The 18,328-nt window shown below is 45.4% G+C and overlaps 1 protein-coding gene across 5 annotated transcripts in view; it reads right to left on the bottom strand.

Moving 5' to 3' along the window:
• The window catches only part of CEP170B (centrosomal protein 170B), an 81,090-nt gene that overhangs the window by 42,319 nt on the left and 20,443 nt on the right, over positions 1-18,328 (bottom strand). For all 5 annotated transcript variants that reach the window (XM_059723290.1, XM_059723289.1, XM_059723291.1 and 2 more), the window contains exons 5-7: positions 14,018-14,096; positions 7,777-7,835; positions 6,229-6,367 (exon numbers count right to left, since the gene is read on the bottom strand). In XM_059723290.1, the coding sequence (XP_059579273.1) occupies positions 6,229-6,367; positions 7,777-7,835; positions 14,018-14,096 (277 nt within the window). The remainder of the gene's footprint in view (positions 1-6,228; positions 6,368-7,776; positions 7,836-14,017; positions 14,097-18,328) is intronic.

Raw genomic sequence — 18,328 nt, 5'->3', positions numbered from 1 at the left:
AAAAAAAGGCAGTTTAGCTCTAACATCTTAAAACTCCAGTAACTCCTAAAGTCTCTACAATTTTTTTCAATGCTGGATTATAATTTAGCTGGAAATGACACAAAGCAATTCTCTGGCATTTTTTTGTAGTGTTTTGGGGAGGGAGGTTGGGTGGGTAGTAAGTGTATACTATGATTTCTTGTAACTCGGATGAATATACATACTAAATCTGCACGTTTTCAGACAGGAATGGTTGCCATAAGTTGACTGGTACCACTTTTTCATGTAGCCTTTGACACAGTATAGATTCTTCCACACAGGCTCAGATGCGGTGCAGATACAGCCACCCTCTCGTCCCTGATGCAACGCTCCCCAGTTCTCCCCTTTCAGTAGTCATCAATTACCATGACCTCAAGCAGAAAGAAGCCAAAGGGCCAAACAGACCGCTAAAGCAGGCGGCCCAGCTTCTACTGCATGTTTGAGCCAGGCTTACTTACTTCAGTGTTGGATTTGGATTTAAGACTGAAGTTGCCCAGTTCATTTTCACCGTACTCCATGATTACCCAGAATTTTTAGGAGCCAGCACAGCAGCTAATCAGTTACAAATGGTGCAGCAATTTTTCCTCAATGGAAGGTTTTAAACTTCAACTCTAACTTAACAAGAGGATTACAGGAGTAACAAAGACCCATGCACTGTACCGGGAACTCAGCAAGACACAAACCCTGCTTTGAATGTCTTCTATGCTAGACAGAAAACACAGGACAAAGGGTGAGGGAAAGACCACGTCAACCCATTTTACAGATGGGAAATAGGAGGTATAAGGACATTAAACAACTTGCCCAGGGAAGTCTGTGGCAGGGCTAGAACATGAAGCCAGCTCTCCCATGTCCCAGTCCAGAGCTCTTCCACAAGCCCTTCCGTCCTGGCCAAAGCACAGCATGGTAGCAAAGCACAATCTGCCTACACACAGGTCTATTTCAATGAATTCAAAAGACATTCAAATGATTTCCCCGCTCTTAAAAGGGCTGATTTTAGTTCCCAGGAATCTGCACCTCTGGAGACTGTGACAGGCCAGTAGGGGGTGCTCCCGCATTGGGCCACCCACCTCACTGCGCCCGACCACCTTCCAGGCTCCGAGTGCCTCCCTGGGGGTGCCTCACGTCTGGCCGACCCCTTCCTGGAGGACACCCACTAGCCTGGGGTAGAAACAAGGATGGCATTGATTAATGACACATTGGACCCTGTGTCCCATTCCCCGACAAGGGTTCTCCTGTTTACCGTTATCATAGTCTGGTGGAAGGCCGTCACCTCCCCCGGGTTTGTGATCCTGTAGCAACAGGCATGCCCCTCACAGTGGCTCAGGTCTCCCCCCTTACCGCTTACAGCTGTTGCATGTCTGACTGGCTTGGGTCTGTTGCTTAGCTTTGGGCAGTTGGGCTTGACGTGGTCCGGCTCCCCGCAGTTATAGCTCCCCTTCTTTTCCGAATTGGGTGGTTTGTCAGACTCTGGGGCCGCCTTGCACTCAGCAGGAGGTGGCCCTCTTTCCCCTGTTGGGCCTGGCCCTCCCTTCCCCCCTCTCTGGAACCCGTTCTGTTCCTTCCCAAAGTAGGGAGGCTTCTTGTCCAGCCCCTCACGATTTAGCAACAGCTGGTCCGCAATTTCAGCCACCTCTTGGATGGTTTGTGGGCCCCGTCTTTGACTAGGGTCTTAATATCCCTCAGACAGCGGTGATAAAATCGGTCCAGCGCTACGAGGTTCAGCGCCTTCTCTCTATTGTCAGCCTTGACTCCGTCTGCCCGTTTAAGGAGCGAGTCCCACACCTGGGCCACAAACTTGACCACTGTCTTCCCCAGTTGTGGGATGGTATTCTGGAAATAATCCGGTCCTAACCTGAACCTTGAAGACAGCATTTTTAAAGGCATCATAGTTATCTGCTGATTCCGAGGGCAGGCTGTTCAGGACCAGACACGTCGCCCTCAACCAGAGCAGCCATGTGTTTCACGAACTCTTCCTTTGGCAACTTCCATCGGCGCACTTGGTTTTCGAAGATGCTTAGGACCACTTCTGGATCATCCCCGTCTTTGTAGCGAGAGAAGATTGGGGTGATCAGTCTGAGGGATGCATCCAGTGTGGGGGTAACACTCCTACCACCCAGGGCTGGGCTTGATTCTGGCTCTGCGCACCCTGGGAAACACAGGCCTAGTAGCCCTCGAGAGTACTTGATTCAATTCAAGAACTTGGGGTGCTTCCCTCAGTCGGAAGCACAAGTAGTGGTCTCCCTTAGTCAGCCGAACCAAGGGGACTCCAAGGCATAATCTAGGGTGCCAAGCCCATCCCTGGGTGGTGGCAGTGTTACCCCCTGGCTAGTGGGTGTGCTCCAGGAAGGGGGGCAGCCAGATACGAGGCACCCCTAAGGAGGCACTCGGAGCCTGGAAGGTGGTCAGGTGCAGTGAGGTGGGTGGCTCAAATCAGGAGCGCCCCCTGCTGGCCCGCCACAGGGGCAAGGATTCGAACCACTAGTCTTTATTTAAATCCAACAGCTTTACCATATTTTCTCATACAACATACATCTTTCCCCCCCAAAAATGGATGTTGGAGTGCACACTATATGCAAGAAATATGGTAAGAGCAGGTTCTGATGTTTACTAGGTGAAACAAAGTAAAATCTGCAGGGATCCATAGGGTGGTGAGCAGGCTCAGCTCCCCAGCTGCTGCTACTCAGTCAGTTACTACAAGGAAAGATTATTTTTTCTTAGAATCATAGAAGGGAACTCAGAAGGTTATCTAGTCCAAGCCCCTTCTCAAAGCAGGACCATGCCCAACTAGATCATCCCAGCCAAGCCTTTGTCTAGCCAGGTCTTAAAAACCTCCAAGGATGGAGGTTCCACCACCTCTCTAGGTAACCCATTCCAGTGCTTCACCCCCATCCTAGTGAGACAGCTTTTCCTAATATCTAACCTAAACCTCCCTTGCTGCAACTTAAGACCACTGCTCCTTGTTCTGTCATCTGCCCCCACTGAGAACAGTCTACCATTCTTCATTTTATCTTCCAAAAGCACAGCAAAACTCTTTGAGGTGTTGTACATGAAAAATACGGTAAAAGGTCTAGTGTTATTTCATTGGCTGAAGATATTGATATTGGAGGACTCAAAAAAAAAAAAAAAAGCAACATTGTTTTTAAACTAAAAAAGCAGTGTGTTAAAATAGCTACACTCCAGCAGATTATGCAAATATTATAGGAAGCTTACATACGTATAATATCTTTTTATGACCATCTCCAAGCCTGTAATTCCATGCAGAGAACACAGAAACCTATCTGTGGTCTCCCTAAATCCAGTATGTCAACCCAGATATCAGCCAAGGGCTCCAGAGAAAGCCTTAAAGACTGTATAGCTGTGTGAGGCTTTACACCTGAGAAGTTTCCTAATCCACTCTGGTGATCAGTTTATGTCCTGAAACATGAGAAATGACAGCTCTGAGTTTTAATACTAGCTAGTCAAACTGCACATGCTTTTCTTACCCATATAAACGTCTTATTAAAGGCAATATACGGTAAAAGCTGTGCTATACGGCATCTTACAAGCCAGCATGCTCCACTAACCGGCATGCCGGCTTGTAAGATAAAGTGAAACCAGAAGTGCCCACCAAGCCTTTTAAAATAAAAGGTAAATTGTATAAAGAACTACTGGGCAAGACAGGAAAGAACAAAGAGACTATTTGTAACCTTCCATATGATTCACCATACTCTCTCCCCCCAATCACCTCCTCTCAACCCCCACCCATTTTCAGCCAGCTCTACTTTATTAAACTCCTTCTCTTACAGAAGTCCTGCATCTCTGCTCCTCTCTTCTTCGATGTTTTCCACTAGAATGGCAATATATTGTTTTAAAGGCTTTTGTTACCACAGACATTCCCCTTTAAATTGCTAGATGCAAGTCACTAAATACCTACACACTTAGTAGAATTGTCCTCTCTTAGTGCCATTCAGTAAAACCCACTTGCTGTAAAGATATTCTGCTCTTCTTTCCACTGATGTTTTAAACTGCCCCTACCCCTTCAGGAAATGGAGGGACATTGTCTGTAACCTAAGACCGAGCATATTAGTCCTAACTCTGAAGCCGACTGAATACAGACACACTGCATGCCCCGTTAGAGCAAGCAAAGCACCGTCTGAAGGGTAAGGGGCGATCCAAGGCCACCGACTACTCCCCAGTGATTCTGCTGGACTTTGGACCTATCTACTGGATCCAACCCTGTGAAGTACCGAGTACCTCCTTCAAAATAGTCAGACACGCTCAACTCCGCTTTACTTCGATAGGGTTAGCAGCTTTCACACACTGGGCTCAGCATTTTCCTGGATTGAACAGTGAACTGTCAGTCAATATTAGTAAGAACAGGTCACATCTTCCCTTACTGAAAAATTCATCACTTCTGTGCAATCTGAACCTTTGTACCTCAGATTTAGTGGCTGGTGCCTGCTAGTGAAGATTAAACAGAATATGCTTTCCCAGAGTTACACCCGGAGGAAGTGGGTCTCTGTGCTGGAGCGTCTGCTCATATTCTGGATTCAGAGATTTTCCCAAATATCGACTGCCATGGGCTCAACAGAAAATACCCTGAAAAACCACATATTTTGCAAGGTGATAAGTGATGAAAAGAACAAAAACAATAAAGCTCATGCATAATCTCTGAAGACACCAAGTTGTCAGCCAGGAGGTGATGAAAGTAAATCTGTTACATTTGGAGCTTAAAGACCAGTTATTTGCAACACATTTTGAGAACCTGGCTCGCATTATGCTACAACTGGGTAGTTTTCCCTCCAGATAAAAGTTCACCTCCTCTCACCCTCCTCAGTGTCACAGTTAATCACAGCTAAGTACATCCCTCTGAGTGCTCACAAGGGACTCCCAGGAAGGCAAAGCTGTATCTGCCACATCTAGTCAACTCACAGTAGGGAAGAGTGACCTGAGTACGCATGTGAAGCGATGTGGGAAAGGTGTCCGTGGCACAGGGACTGAAGTCAGGAGTGTGACTGTGTGCACTTCCACATGCAGGAGGAAAGACTGAAGGGAAACAATACTCTGCTTTAATATGCCCTCTCCCAGCTTAATGGGATTTCCCCAAAAACAATGCATAAAGGGGATTAAGGTCACTAAACTCACTCTGGCCGGAACTAGCAATGGAAAAATCTCAAACAATACCTGATCAGGTGTGACGTTTTTGTCCCAAACCCATGCACCCCTTGTGGTCCCTGGGTCACCTCCATCCTACAACTCAACCACACACTCCCTAAACTCTTTTCCTTTTCTCTTTCCTTTGATGGCTCATGGGACCCCCTCAGCAAGTCTGCCAGCATCTCTCTGCTAACCTCCAAGCTTACTACTTTCTTTCACTGTCCTGGTATCTTGAGGCATCCAGGGTTGAGAGCAACTGTTGTATTCAGAGTGCAGAAAGTGGGTTTTGGCTCCTCTTAGAAGCTTAAAGCTTCAGAAGGCATGCAACGCATTCTCAGGCACAACCAAAGGGGATGCACTGGAGTGTGGGGACGTGAAGAGAGGCTGCTATATCCATTTGCCCCATAGGTCTGCAGCAGTGTAGGGGAGGGAAGGAACAGCAGACATTCTAGTTGAGACTGGACTGTGGTAGGAAGACCATGGACTTGGGGTGGACAGCACTGGCAGACACGAGAGTGCTGGGAAAATGTTACAGAAGAGCCTCAGAACCAATCTGTCCTTCTAGCACAAAACCCAGCTCAATCGCCTAATTTCCAGGAGGAAAAGACCAAGCAGAGTCTCATGGACAAATTCTATGCTGCTTCTACCCTCGCTCACAGGGATGCATCCACTGAAGCTTTCTAGCTCTCATTCCAAGTCACTGGTGGTGTTCACTCGTCAGCTTACAATTCGGAAATTAAAAGCAGACCAGACAGTTGCCAAGAAGTAGCCAAACCAGGTCTCCCTCCTTCCTCCCCACCACTAACTGAACTAATAAAAAACATTATTACAATAGTAAAGCATGCCTGCAACATCAAACCGGCAGGTTTCTTTTGAAGGCAGAATCAGAGAAGGCAAGGCTCATAATCTGAAACAAGTCAACTCATAATAGAGGTTTAGAAAGATGACACATCTATAACAGCTTGTAGATTCAGCCTATGTTATTTGTAAATCTATTCTGAATCAGTATAGAAAGCAGAGTGCATTGTAAAGTGACTGTTTCAAATCTCGACTAACTGGTTTTTGAGCAAGTACCTGTAATTGCTTTCCTCTCTCCTTTCTCCAGTTTTGCTTGTGTAGATTCGTTATAACCACCATGTTCCATCGACTGTTCCACCCTTTTTATTGCCGTGCCCTTGAAATTCATCTGGAGTTGGCTAGTGTACTTCTCATGCTGCAGAGACAGAAGCAATAATGGGTATGGTGTTTTCAACTGCTGTACAGCAGGCAATGGAAAGAACAATAGTTCAATGTACTCATATCAAGACAAATATTGTGATTGTGCTCTGTAACAAGAGGAAAACACACACCTGAACAAAAAGCTGTGGTGTACTATAAATGCCAGCTGAGAAGCTTTCGAATACCTCATTCAGAAAGGTATAAAATGACATAGCTATTCTGCGCAAAGGTCACTATGTCTTAGCTACACAAAACATCTCATTAGAAAATGCTTTTAAGAATAAACTAGGAACAATTAGAATTAATGCCACTTCCATTCAGGATCCTAGAGCTGAATATGCTTTATTCTCACAATGGCATTATAAATTCTTTCAAGCTGTTCTTTTTATGTATCTTATCTTAAATGTTCAGTGATGCCACAGAACATATTCCTCATTATTTTCCCCAGATCTGGACTGAAGGATTGGGAAGCTATTTCAAATTAAGAGATCGCATTATTAAAGTGCTAAGTGATCTAACCAGAACTGAATCTATAAAAAAGGGTGTTCCTATTTAAATCAGGTCTGAGTAAGCGCAATTAGTCATCCACTCAGTCCAAACCTCCTACACAGTAGACTATGTTGGTGTTCTTAAAAACAAAACCTGGCCAAGAAACTATAACTGTCAATTAAAGACTGACATTTGGCATTGGTATTTCCAGGTCTAAGCAACTTTGCAATGTCACTGTGAGTAGTTAAACCACCACTGTCCTAGAGGAGACTGCTTTTCTGCCGTGACCAAAATGATAACAGGAAGTTTTGTATCTGCTTCTGTGCTACATTCAGGAGAGCCACCTCACTGATGCAGGAAGGACTGCTCCAGGAGAAAAGATTAGGAGTTCAGAAGGTGAAAGGAACTTGTAAAAATTAGGCAAACAGCTAGAGTAAATTGAGCAAATTTTAACCCACCAGAGGAAATATTAAAGAGCCAGTATAGGCCACACCATCCAAAAAAAATCAGATTCATGATTCGCTACTTGATTTTTAAGAGGATACAGACTTCTTAATGAATCAGTTTAAGGCTCTGGCTGTTCCTCTTTATGTACTAAAGCTCTAGTAACTTTCTCTCCTGGCAGTTACAACTCCATAAATAATTTCAGTTAAATGCTAGAATTGGGACAGGAAGATTAGAACTGAGCTACCTGGGAGATGCATCCATCCTCAAAGCAAGGTCCTCCCAGTCACATATTGAAGAGAAACTGTGAGTTGGAGTTGTTTCCAGACTGCTTTATTGAAGCACATAAGAGTTTCAAGCTATATGGCTGGCACAAGTGCTCAGAAAAAAGTTAAGATATTTAGCATTTTCCTGGTTAATGGCATCATTGCCTGATATATCTCCTTATAAAAACAGCACATATGTGCTTACCTTTAATGCTTCCTCGGGGACTTTGTGTTGAATATGTTCCAGGACATACATGTTCGAATGTACAGAGCTTGTTAAGGAAGTAAAGAAGGCAACAAAAACAACACAACAAATCTATCCACAATTTAGTTACTGAAATGGAGATTATAAAACTCAGAAAGCACAAAGGAGGGAAAAATACAGATATTTATAGCAATCTTCACTCTTTCAGAACTGTACAACATAACTGTCTTAAAACAACACCAGTATCTCTTTTGCAGCAGATTGCTGATCATTTCTATAAACATGATTGAGCTGTTAGGCCCAGTACTGAGTAAAAAGCAGCACATAGCCAGCCCACATCAAAGGGAGTTGTGGGGAGAAATACTGACTCATTGCTACATGGAATGGGAGGATCCAGGGCCATGATACCATTCCCTCCCTGCTCTTGAACTAACTCTCTACTGCACGGTTCCTGCTCTTCCTCCTCAGTACCCAAGGCATAACTGGATTAGCGCCACATGCTCAGGTGCAAAGATGGAAAAGGAAGCTTTTGTACCCTGAACAGATGCCTCAGATAAGACATACACCTGCTCTGCACTAGCAAGGTTTACAGTCACTACAGTTTCACATATGAAGAGTAAATTAGGTTGTGAGCAGCTATGCCTTCTTAAAACGTGATTCTGCCAATATGTATGGCACTCAGACTATAACCTCCATGAAGTGCTGGGCAGAAAATGAATAAGGGAAGCATTGAGAAAAGCTGTCCATAAAATTATAGCTCCATAAAAATTACACAGAACCAGGGGAAAGCAAAATAACGGTGGGAAATGTTAAACTAAAATAGACCAAGTAATACTGGTAGAGTTGGGAAACTACATTAGTTTGTAAGGGATGCCGTAAGTGGAAGAGCGTGTACACCCTTGTGCAACTGAGCACAGATGACTCACAGAACATGAAAAGATGCTGCTATCTGTACAGAGCTGAGCAAGGTGGGCCTAGGGAACAGTCTGAAAAAATGGCATTTAAGTGGCAAAGGAAAGGAAGGATGTATAATGGGTGCATTAGTCATGTTTTATAAAATGGATTGATTTGACAGGCCCTCATAAATCTACTTGCCAAGGGGCAATAAATTCAGTAATTCATTTAATATGAATAGCCACAAGGGCTGCAGGCATAGGCACTCCAATTCCAAAGTTTACATTTTCAGAATTACTGCAAGAAGTTTAGGCTCCAAGCTGCAGCCAGTGCCCTTCAATGTATTCGTGTTTATAGTAAGTCTTCTTCAGGTTTCTGTTTATGGCAAATCAGAGATTACAAGAGAACTTATACACTGCATAGAAATAAAAGTATGGGAAACACACTATTAAGATTGCAAAGTCAACCACTCTCTAAAGTTAGGGAAAGCCAGAAATGCAGGGCACTGACTGATGTGGGGGGGAAAGCACTTTACCAGAAGCAGCAGGTTAATTCAACCCAGCTCTGCAGCATCTGTACAGATCAGGAGCTTCAGCAGGGATTTTTGGTGTTTTTATCTAAAGCTGATTCAATCAGCTATTAGATAGAAGCACCAGAAAGTCCCGCTGAAGCACCTAATCTATATAGACATTGGGCAAGCAGGATCTAACTAATGCGATGCCTCTTCTAGGCACATGATGCGCTTGGTACATGGGCGTGCTGAGCTTAAAGCACCATTTGTTTGTTTTTTCCCATGTCTGTAAGCAGCCGAAGTTGCCTGGACGACCTTAATTTGTGCCTTTCATGTGTGTACATGATGAAGTCTTCAATTACACAATGAATTACTATCTTCCACAGAGCCCTGCCCATGGGACGGACATCGCTGACTGGATAAGTAACTATTCAATACCTTATTTTCTTCTTGTTAAGCAGTCTCCTAGGCCTTATTCAAGCCCTACCCTGAAAGCAGAGTTATGAAGATTTTCTCCTAGGATTTTACGACATGCACCACTACCATCTCCGAGTACTTCATAAATGCTGGCTAACTTATTTTCATAACACCACTGTGAGGCAAAAGGCAGGCACTCTTGCCATTTTGCAAACTGAGAAATGAGGCAGAGAGAGACTAAGCACATATGAATATTGGATCTCCAATCTGAAATGCTGAAGATTTTAATTTTAAGGACAGTAACATTATATATCATGTCATATGGTCAAAGCACAGCTTCTACTAGCCTCAGCTGCACACCTCACTATGTTCACTACCTCTGCAAATCAAGCCCCAGGATATCATACTGGACACCCAGAAAATGACACACACACCAGCAGTGACCACCTGTGACCAGCCCATATCACAGGGAGTGCTGTGGCTGACAAGGGTGGAATCCAACTCCCCGAGGCAGCATTCTCAGCCCTGAACCATGAATTTTCCTTTCTCTCCTTCCAATCCTCCACCTCATTTACTCCACCCCTTCCAATTACTATAGCCAATAATGAAGGACTCCCACAGATGACAGGCTCACTACACAATCCTGATTAAAGCAGGCCTGTGCTGTGCAGGGGATGAGACAGGCAGCCTCTAGAAAAGAAAAAAAAAAATGTATGCAAGCATGTAACTGGAGACTGCATTAAAAGGGCCAAATTAGGGTTGCACAGGCAATCTTTCTTTTGGTATTTCCTATCTTTTGAACATTCGATTTTGCTATCTTAATAACACTCTTTTAAAGGTAGCTTTTGGTGTGAAATTTTCACAGTTGATTTAAAAAAAAAGTAAATAGAAAGGACATGACAAGGTATCAGATACTCACATGGGTCAGCAGAGCTGAACCCTCTGATCTACTACAGCTAACTGACAGACCAGCACTAGAAGGGGTCGGGACCTTTCCCCACGGGTTTCACTGAGACTGCTGAGACTCTGGGGTGGTGGATTCTGGAGACAACGTGTTCTAATGAGCCTGGCCTTCTGCTCCTGCTAAGCTAGATCCCTTTAAGTCTTCTTCAGCATGATCCTATCCAGTCCTTACCCCTTTCCTGGCTCCTCGTCCCTGTTCCATCCCCCCCAACCTGTGAGGCCCAGTCTCAGCTCTTCAGTCAATCCTAGTCCTCTTGCCCAGCCAGTGCTCTCTTCTACCCCCTCTTCCCCACTTTTGGCCACCAGGCACCCACCCACGTTCCCATTCCCAGGGGTTCCCAATCATCCTGTCTTCAGGCTTCTCAACTTCACTGTCTTCACCTCCTTACACCAGCCTCTTTGCCAAGCCACTTCCAGTTCTCCCCCTCCATGCTCCAACCCCTCATCTAATCTTAGCTCCTCCACCCTGCCCCCCACCCCCCCCGGCTCGCTCTCCCTTTCTTTTTCCCCTCCCCATTTCCCAGTTCAAATCTTACCCTCGAAGTCCCTTTCTCCACCCCTTGCAAGCCTCCAGTAGCAGCCTGTGCCTGCAGGCTGCCTGTCTCACTGAACTCTTCAATCCTACCTTGCAAAACCCTACATCCCTTCTGCATTTGTCGCTGGTGGCTCCCTCCTCCATACTGCCTGATCAGCAGTAAGAGAGGTCACTTGAGTTCACAAGAAAAACAGACCCCGCACCCAGTTCTGGTGCCTGGTTCTATTGCATACTGGAGCTGCCATTACAAGGAAATTTCAGCTTCATCCCTGGAGTCCTGGACTGGAGCCTGTTCAGGTTTTCAGTGGGGATGGTTCCTGTTCAATCCAATCTGCATTAGGAACTGAGAGGGGCTGAAGCATGCTCTGCAAGTACAGAGTATCTGGAGATTTTATCTATTAACCTCTCTCAAGCCTCCAGTGAGCTTGGCCAAACTGCAACAGGACAAAGGCTTATTAGAAAGTCACAGACAGTAGGGCTGTGCGAAATTTCGGCAGCTGTTTTGTTTCGGAGGTGTTTCGGGCTGTTTTGGCACCCAAAACACCAAACCCAAATCGAAATGGAAGGATCAGAAACATCTCCGAAATGAAACAAGGCATCTGAAATGTTTTGGAAATATTTTGGAAAATTTCAGAGTTTCGGAGCCGGGCTTGCGGGAAAACAGCTATATGCTGTGCCCTGCCGTGTGACTCAGCTCCACAGGGAGCAGAGGTCTGTGCTGAGGGTCTCCTTGCCACCGCTGCTTGCCCTGGCGACGAGGGGCTGCGAAGGGCAGGCAGCAGCAGGGAGAAGACCCGGCGTGGATCTCTGCCCCCTGCAGATCCAGGTTGTGCGGCAGTGCTGGTCCCTGCCACACAACCTGGCTCCACAGGGAGCAGAGATCCCTGTGGGCTGTACAGGATGGGCAGAAGTGGGGAGGAGACCCTGGCATGGATCTCTGCTCTCTGCGGAGCCAGATTGCATGGCAGGAAACGGCAGGCTTGCTTGCTGCTCTGCACTGCTTCCCTGCCCTGTGACCCAGCGTAACAGGGATCAGAGATCTGCGTGGGGGTCTCCTCGTGTTCATGGAGAGTAGCGGCCCTCCTCCTCCTCCCCCCCCCAGACAAGCCACCCACAGCCCTGTTCTGCTCCCCACTGGGGCCCCTGCCCAGCTGGGTAGGGCTGTGCAAAGCTTCTGGTGCAGCCCTTTGAAACAGATTTGGTCAAAACAAAACAGGACAGTGATGCAAAACACCAAAACAAATCACTGTCCTCCAAAACGGCCGAATCTGAAACCGAATCCAAACACAGCTTTTTTGCACAGCTTTAACAGATAACTTGGAAAGAGTCCAGCAGTCAGCAGTAAAAATGATTAGAGGCCTGAGAAGCAAGATTTAGGAGGAAGGGACTAGAAGTCTTTAATCTGGAGAAGATGAGACCTAGTGGGGATTTGATAGAAGTCTTCAAATACCTGAAGGGTGATTATAAAGAGGATGGAGCTAGACTTTTCTCTGCAGCTGTAAGGGACAGGACTAGGAGTAATGATCCCAAACTGCAGCAGGATAAATTTAAATTGGAGATTAGGAGGAACTTTCTGATCATGAAGGTGACCAAGCATTCGAACAGGCTAGCTAGAGAAATTATGGAATCTCTATCCCCCAAAATTTCCAAGAGCAGGTTAGACTTGACTGCATCGTTTAGTCAGGGATGATCGTGCCTTGAGCAGGGGGCTGGACTAGATGATCTCACGAGGTCCCTTCCAGCCCCACTTTCCTCTGAACCTATGAACTTTGTCAAATTTGCAGGGATTGTTGCAGGGAGTGGAAAAGGCATATCCCTGACAGAAAGGACACTCTTCTTCCAACTATCAATAGCCACAACATGGCAGGTGTTAGAATTTTCCAAAAAAGTTCAGCATATAGTAATAGTCCAACAGTTTTTTCTAGCCATATTCTCAGAAATTCCTGAACCTTGCTGACTAACATTTTCCACATAAAACCAGCCTATAGCAGACACCCACCATATAAAATTTGAGCCCAACCAGTCAAACGTTGGCAAAGCAACTGAAAACAGGGGGGTTTTGAAAACGGAAATTTTTGGAAAACCTTAAGAGTAGGCAGTATTCACAGCCCCACCTATAATTAACCAATCGTATAGACTCCATTTCAGCAAGGCATTTAGACATGTGTCTAACCTTATGCATGAAAAGTAGTTCTGGGATGGGAAAAAGGAGGATGAAGATAAAGTAGCAATGATGTTATAAGCAAAGTCTAGCAGGGTGCACGTTTTGTAACAGCACTCGTGTGTCCAGTACCTGACCTCCCTCAAGGATCAGCAATGCTTGGAAATAAAACAAATGTGCTCACATATTCTGTGCCAGCAGCAATCTGCAGGGGCAAATTTTAGAAACCACCTATTTGAGTAACCATCTGAGAACATAAAAGTCAATTAACTAGGAATATTTGCATACACAAGTCCCCTGCAAACACAGCAAGAGAGGTGCATTTTTGCAAACAGGCTGTGCCTTGGCTTTGACAGGGCTAAAAATCTGCTCTATGAACTGATTAACAAAAACCACCAAATCATCACATCTGCAAAAACCATAAATAACTTCACAATGTCAGAATTGTGCCAAATATTTAACAGGGAGGTCTCCTGATTAAAAAATACATATAACTCAAGAGTAACGGTATCCAAACTGAATGCAATTCTTGCCAACAAAGGTCCAAAACCTAGTGAAATCACTGGAAGCTGATATAATTATGCTTTGGACTAGGCCCAAAATGAAGGAAATAGGTTGATGAGACATCTAAAAGCTCCAAGTGGCAAAATAAAAGACACTTAGTCATTAGTAGTAATCAGTGATATTTAGCTCTCCACAAAGCAAACAGCAGGGAACTTAAACAAAAATAGTGCATTACACCTCCCCTACACAAGGATATCGTAGCCAAAGCGAATCACGTCATTCAGTTTTAATGTGATGTACTTCTGGTCAGGAATCCGCACGTCGTTCACGAATGTCTGTGAGGAGGAAGCACAGGCACTATGTTGATGGAAGGCATAAAGCTGACATGTTAAAATTCATCCAAGCAAGCCAATGGAACTGCTAAAACTAATGGAATGTGCATACAAATCCAAAGACACCGCACTCTACCCAACATTTAGTGAAAATGAAATGCAGTTTGGCAATGGCCGGAATGATATGCATTCTAGCTACTGAACTGAATTTGCTTTCACACAGCTACTGCTGAAAAAACCCCACTGAAAACAGAAAATAAATAAGAGGAAGACCTTTTTTACATGGTGTGTAATTCACTTGTGGAACTTGTCACAGGAGGTCTCACCAGGAATGGATCCAAAAACAGGGCGCCCCATTCATTTTGGCTGCACCATGCATGCACAGTGAGCTCTGACCTTGCTGCCCAGGTAGTGCAAGCTCCTGCCAGAGCACTGTGCAAGCACTGAGCTCTGACCTCACCAGCTAACAAGGGCAAGGTCTGGCCAGATCCCCTGCTTCCACATGGTTCTGGAGCCCAAGGCATGAATGCTGCTGATGTTCGCCTTCCCCTCCTCCTTTCTCTTGCTCCGCTGAATTCAGCAACAGGGGAAAAAGAGGATTAGCAGTGGCAGTGTTCACACCCTGGGATCCAGAGTCCCACAGAATCAAGGGCTGGTCAAACCCCACACCAAGAGCTGTCACACAGCACAGCAAAGGAGGGTGCAACCATGCTGCCGCACCCACCCTGGATTTCACTGGGGCTAAGTACACAGTCAAAAAGCCCAAGGCTGAATCGATTCAGTCTTTGCAGGTTAGTCTAAGCTGCATGGATTGAACTGATAAGCAAGTGAACAGACATTCACTTTGGATTCCAGAAATGCAGCCACATGCCTGCAGCGGTTCAAGCCAGAAGCCAGGGGGCGTTACAGCAGCCTCCCTGCTCAACTGGAGCAGACAGCTCAGGCACAACCACCCTGCAAGAAGGGATTTGTGGGGGTGGTGCAAAGCATCCTGGGCTGCTGGGGGACTGAGAGTTACTTGAATCTGGAGGGAACCTGGGACAGAAGTTCAATAAACCAATTTAACCTAAGTCAGTTAAGTCTGATTGACTTTTATTAGTAGATGTTTAGGATTGTGAATCCAAAAAAAGATGACAAAGCTGGTAGGGAAATACATAGCACCCGAGTGAGGGACTAACAACAGAAGGATGGGGGTGAGGAGGGGAACGACTACATCCATCCAGGTTTATTTTAAACTGGTTTGGGCCTTTCTGAAAGCAGTTTACATGCATTGAGCTTCTGCTGTGTTACAGATTTGAACTGGTTTCTGATCACTTATACCATTTTATGTGTAATTTCTGTCCCTAGTGCAGAAACATTGGACAGAACTGGGAATACAACTCAGACCCCATGGCCACATCCAGACATGCAGCCATGTATGGTTTGTGGCACCACAAACTGCATGCCCGGAACATTAAAACGTGCCCCATGCTGCAAAGTTGCAGGGTGAGGGCAAAATTTGCTACTGGGATTTCCTAGTAGCAAAAAAATGCCAAAAAAACCCCACCAAGAAAAAAGCGGTGTGGCATGATGCACAATACAATAGTGTGCACTGGAACAAACAGAGGCTTAGTCCTCCAGTTTGCCCAAAGCAGGAACTATTAGTGCTGCTGCAAGTGCACGCCCATGCACATCTGGATGTGGTCCATAAGTTCAAGACCATTCATGGTTAAGGCAATTATGCGGGGAACAAGCAATCAGGTAGGTCCTTCACAGTAAGTATAACCAGTTTTTATATGGCCAGTTCAAAATAAAAACAGATCACAAACTTATGCAAACAAGAGTAGACCTGCTGATGAGGGACTAGGCAAACAGCTGCCCTCAGATGGTCATTGGCAAAAAAATAAAAAATAAATAACTAAATAACTAAATAAAAAAAAAAAAATCAGGAATTATTCGACATTCCAAGACAGAATTTATATAGCTACACAAACAGGAAATGAACAGCAGCTGTCTTCTGTTAGGTTTTGGGAGTGACAATACATTTACCACAGAGAATGTAGCCTGTTTTGGGTGCATGACAGTGAAATAACTGCTTGTGAAATAAGGGAAAAAACCAAGTCTGAGAAGTGACTTTGAAGAAACAAGCTGACTGATAAAAATGACGTAATACACCTGCAGCCCTGGGGCAACACTCTTCCCTCCTGCTCCTCTCTTAATGCTCCAGGTAAAATACTCCTGACAAGAACAAGTATTAAATTGAGAGAAATATTTATTGAAAGGTAGAGCTAGACCCTTGGCTGGTAGATATATAGCAACAACATTCCACTGGTCTGGGAGCTAAATAATCCCATTAATGAAAATGTGGTGCAAAATGAACATTTACTCTCATTTTTAATCATTTTTACTTTGAAATTATTCTGCAATGCATCAGTAGTAGTATATAAGGTTATCAGTATATCAAGCCATGTCATAAAAAGAGAGAGAGAAAACATTCTATTTGATATTATTCCACCTAACTAGACCCACCCACACTATATAGGACATTGTAATAACTATGGATTCAAAATTTTTGACCTAGAAATTAAAATAGTTCAATCTGCATTAAGTAAGGATACCCTGAAATAGAATAGAATAGCAAAAAAGAAAATCAAACTACATACATGAAATAGAATATTTTCACTATCAAATTAAAATTACTTGATGTGGTAGTACTTTACAAAGCTACTGACAAGTCTGAAATTAATTTTAAATATCAAATGAAAAGACATATATTTTTAATAAAAATTCCTTAGAAACAGCGTTTAGTTTTTTTCTAAACAAAATTTCTTGAAAGGTAAAAATATTAACTGAAATTGCTATTATGCAAAAAATTCAGCTTAGTCCATTCATCTTTTTACAATAGAAAAGTGCTTTGACCAGCTCCGAAAAACTGGTATGTAGAAAAAGTTGAAAAACCCAGTACTTAGGTCACTACACAGATCGTAATTCTTCTAAAGCTAGCTAATTACATAATAATATTAACGACTACTAGTAGGGGTGCACCAATAAAGATGTTCTTAACTGATACCAATAGCCGACTATTAACCAGCCATATTGGCCGCTACCGATACAATAACCAATTTATAGGAATGTAGCTGTGCAGTGTGGAATGCAGGTCCCTGCAGGTAAATTTGTGGAGGGAAGGGGCTTGGGAGGGTGGGGGGGCAGATCAAGGACACTGCACAGAAGGAGGAAGTGGGGCAGGGGCAGGGAGCGCTGCCCAGCCAAGGCGGTGAATGGGATGATGGAGCTGTGAGCAGCTTGTCCAAGGGATCACCGTCCCGGTGCTTAAAAATTACAGTGGGGGTGCTTGAACTAAAACTTGTTGAATTAACTTCAGTTCAAGCGCTGCCACTACCGTTTTTAAGTGCAGGAATGCTTTTAACCAGAGCAGAGCCGAACAGGGCAAGGGCAGATGCAGGCTGCTTGTTGCACTCGGGGCTCTCCACCCTGCTGCCTTTCCTCCGGGAGCCCCGCGCGCCCTCTGCTAGCCTGGCAGCAGGAGGCACAACTTGCTGTCCTCACTGCTGCCAGGTGGGCAGGGGGTGCACAGCTGGCGCAGGCTCCCAGGGCAAAAGCAGCAGAGCGGAGAGCCCAAAGCCCACAGCAAGTGGCCTGCATACACCCCATGCACAATCCGGGGGGGCGCGATGGACAACATGCCCCACCCTCCGTGCTTCCCCCAGGGGATGCATGCAGTGGCAGGGAGCAGCACCGCCCCGCCCCTGGATGAGCTGCCTGCAGCTGTCCAGCTCCCCATCCCGCCCCCGGGTCCCATGTACTACCATGGCTGGGCAGCACCCCCAACCCCAGCCTCTGCCCCCCTCTCTCCCTGTGGTGGCCTTGATCTGCCCCTCCCCATTCCCCTTCCTTCCCCCACATCCCCTTCCCTCCACAGACTACCTGCAGGGAGCTGCTCTCCACACTGCTTAGCTGTACTCCTGGCCACATGCATGCATGAGGCAGCACGCATGCACCCGGTACACCTCCCCCCACACTCCTGGAAGCCCCAGGCAGGATCCACTGCAGGCTAGAATGCTGCCTGCCTGCAAGGGGAAGCCCACCATTTCCTGAGGGAACCCAGGCATCTGGGGGTCCTGGCCATAAGGCATAATTAATTATATTTATTGGTGAACATTATTGGCTACACTGGCCAAAAAAAGCCAATAGCCGATAATGTAAATTTTCCGCATATATTGGTGCCGATAACTACT

Source organism: Alligator mississippiensis, chromosome 2 (genome assembly GCF_030867095.1).
Source record: "Alligator mississippiensis isolate rAllMis1 chromosome 2, rAllMis1, whole genome shotgun sequence".
Taxonomy (NCBI): domain Eukaryota; kingdom Metazoa; phylum Chordata; order Crocodylia; family Alligatoridae; genus Alligator; species Alligator mississippiensis.
The sequence above is the reverse complement of the archived record's forward strand: the minus strand, read 5'-3'. Positions and strand labels throughout refer to the sequence as shown.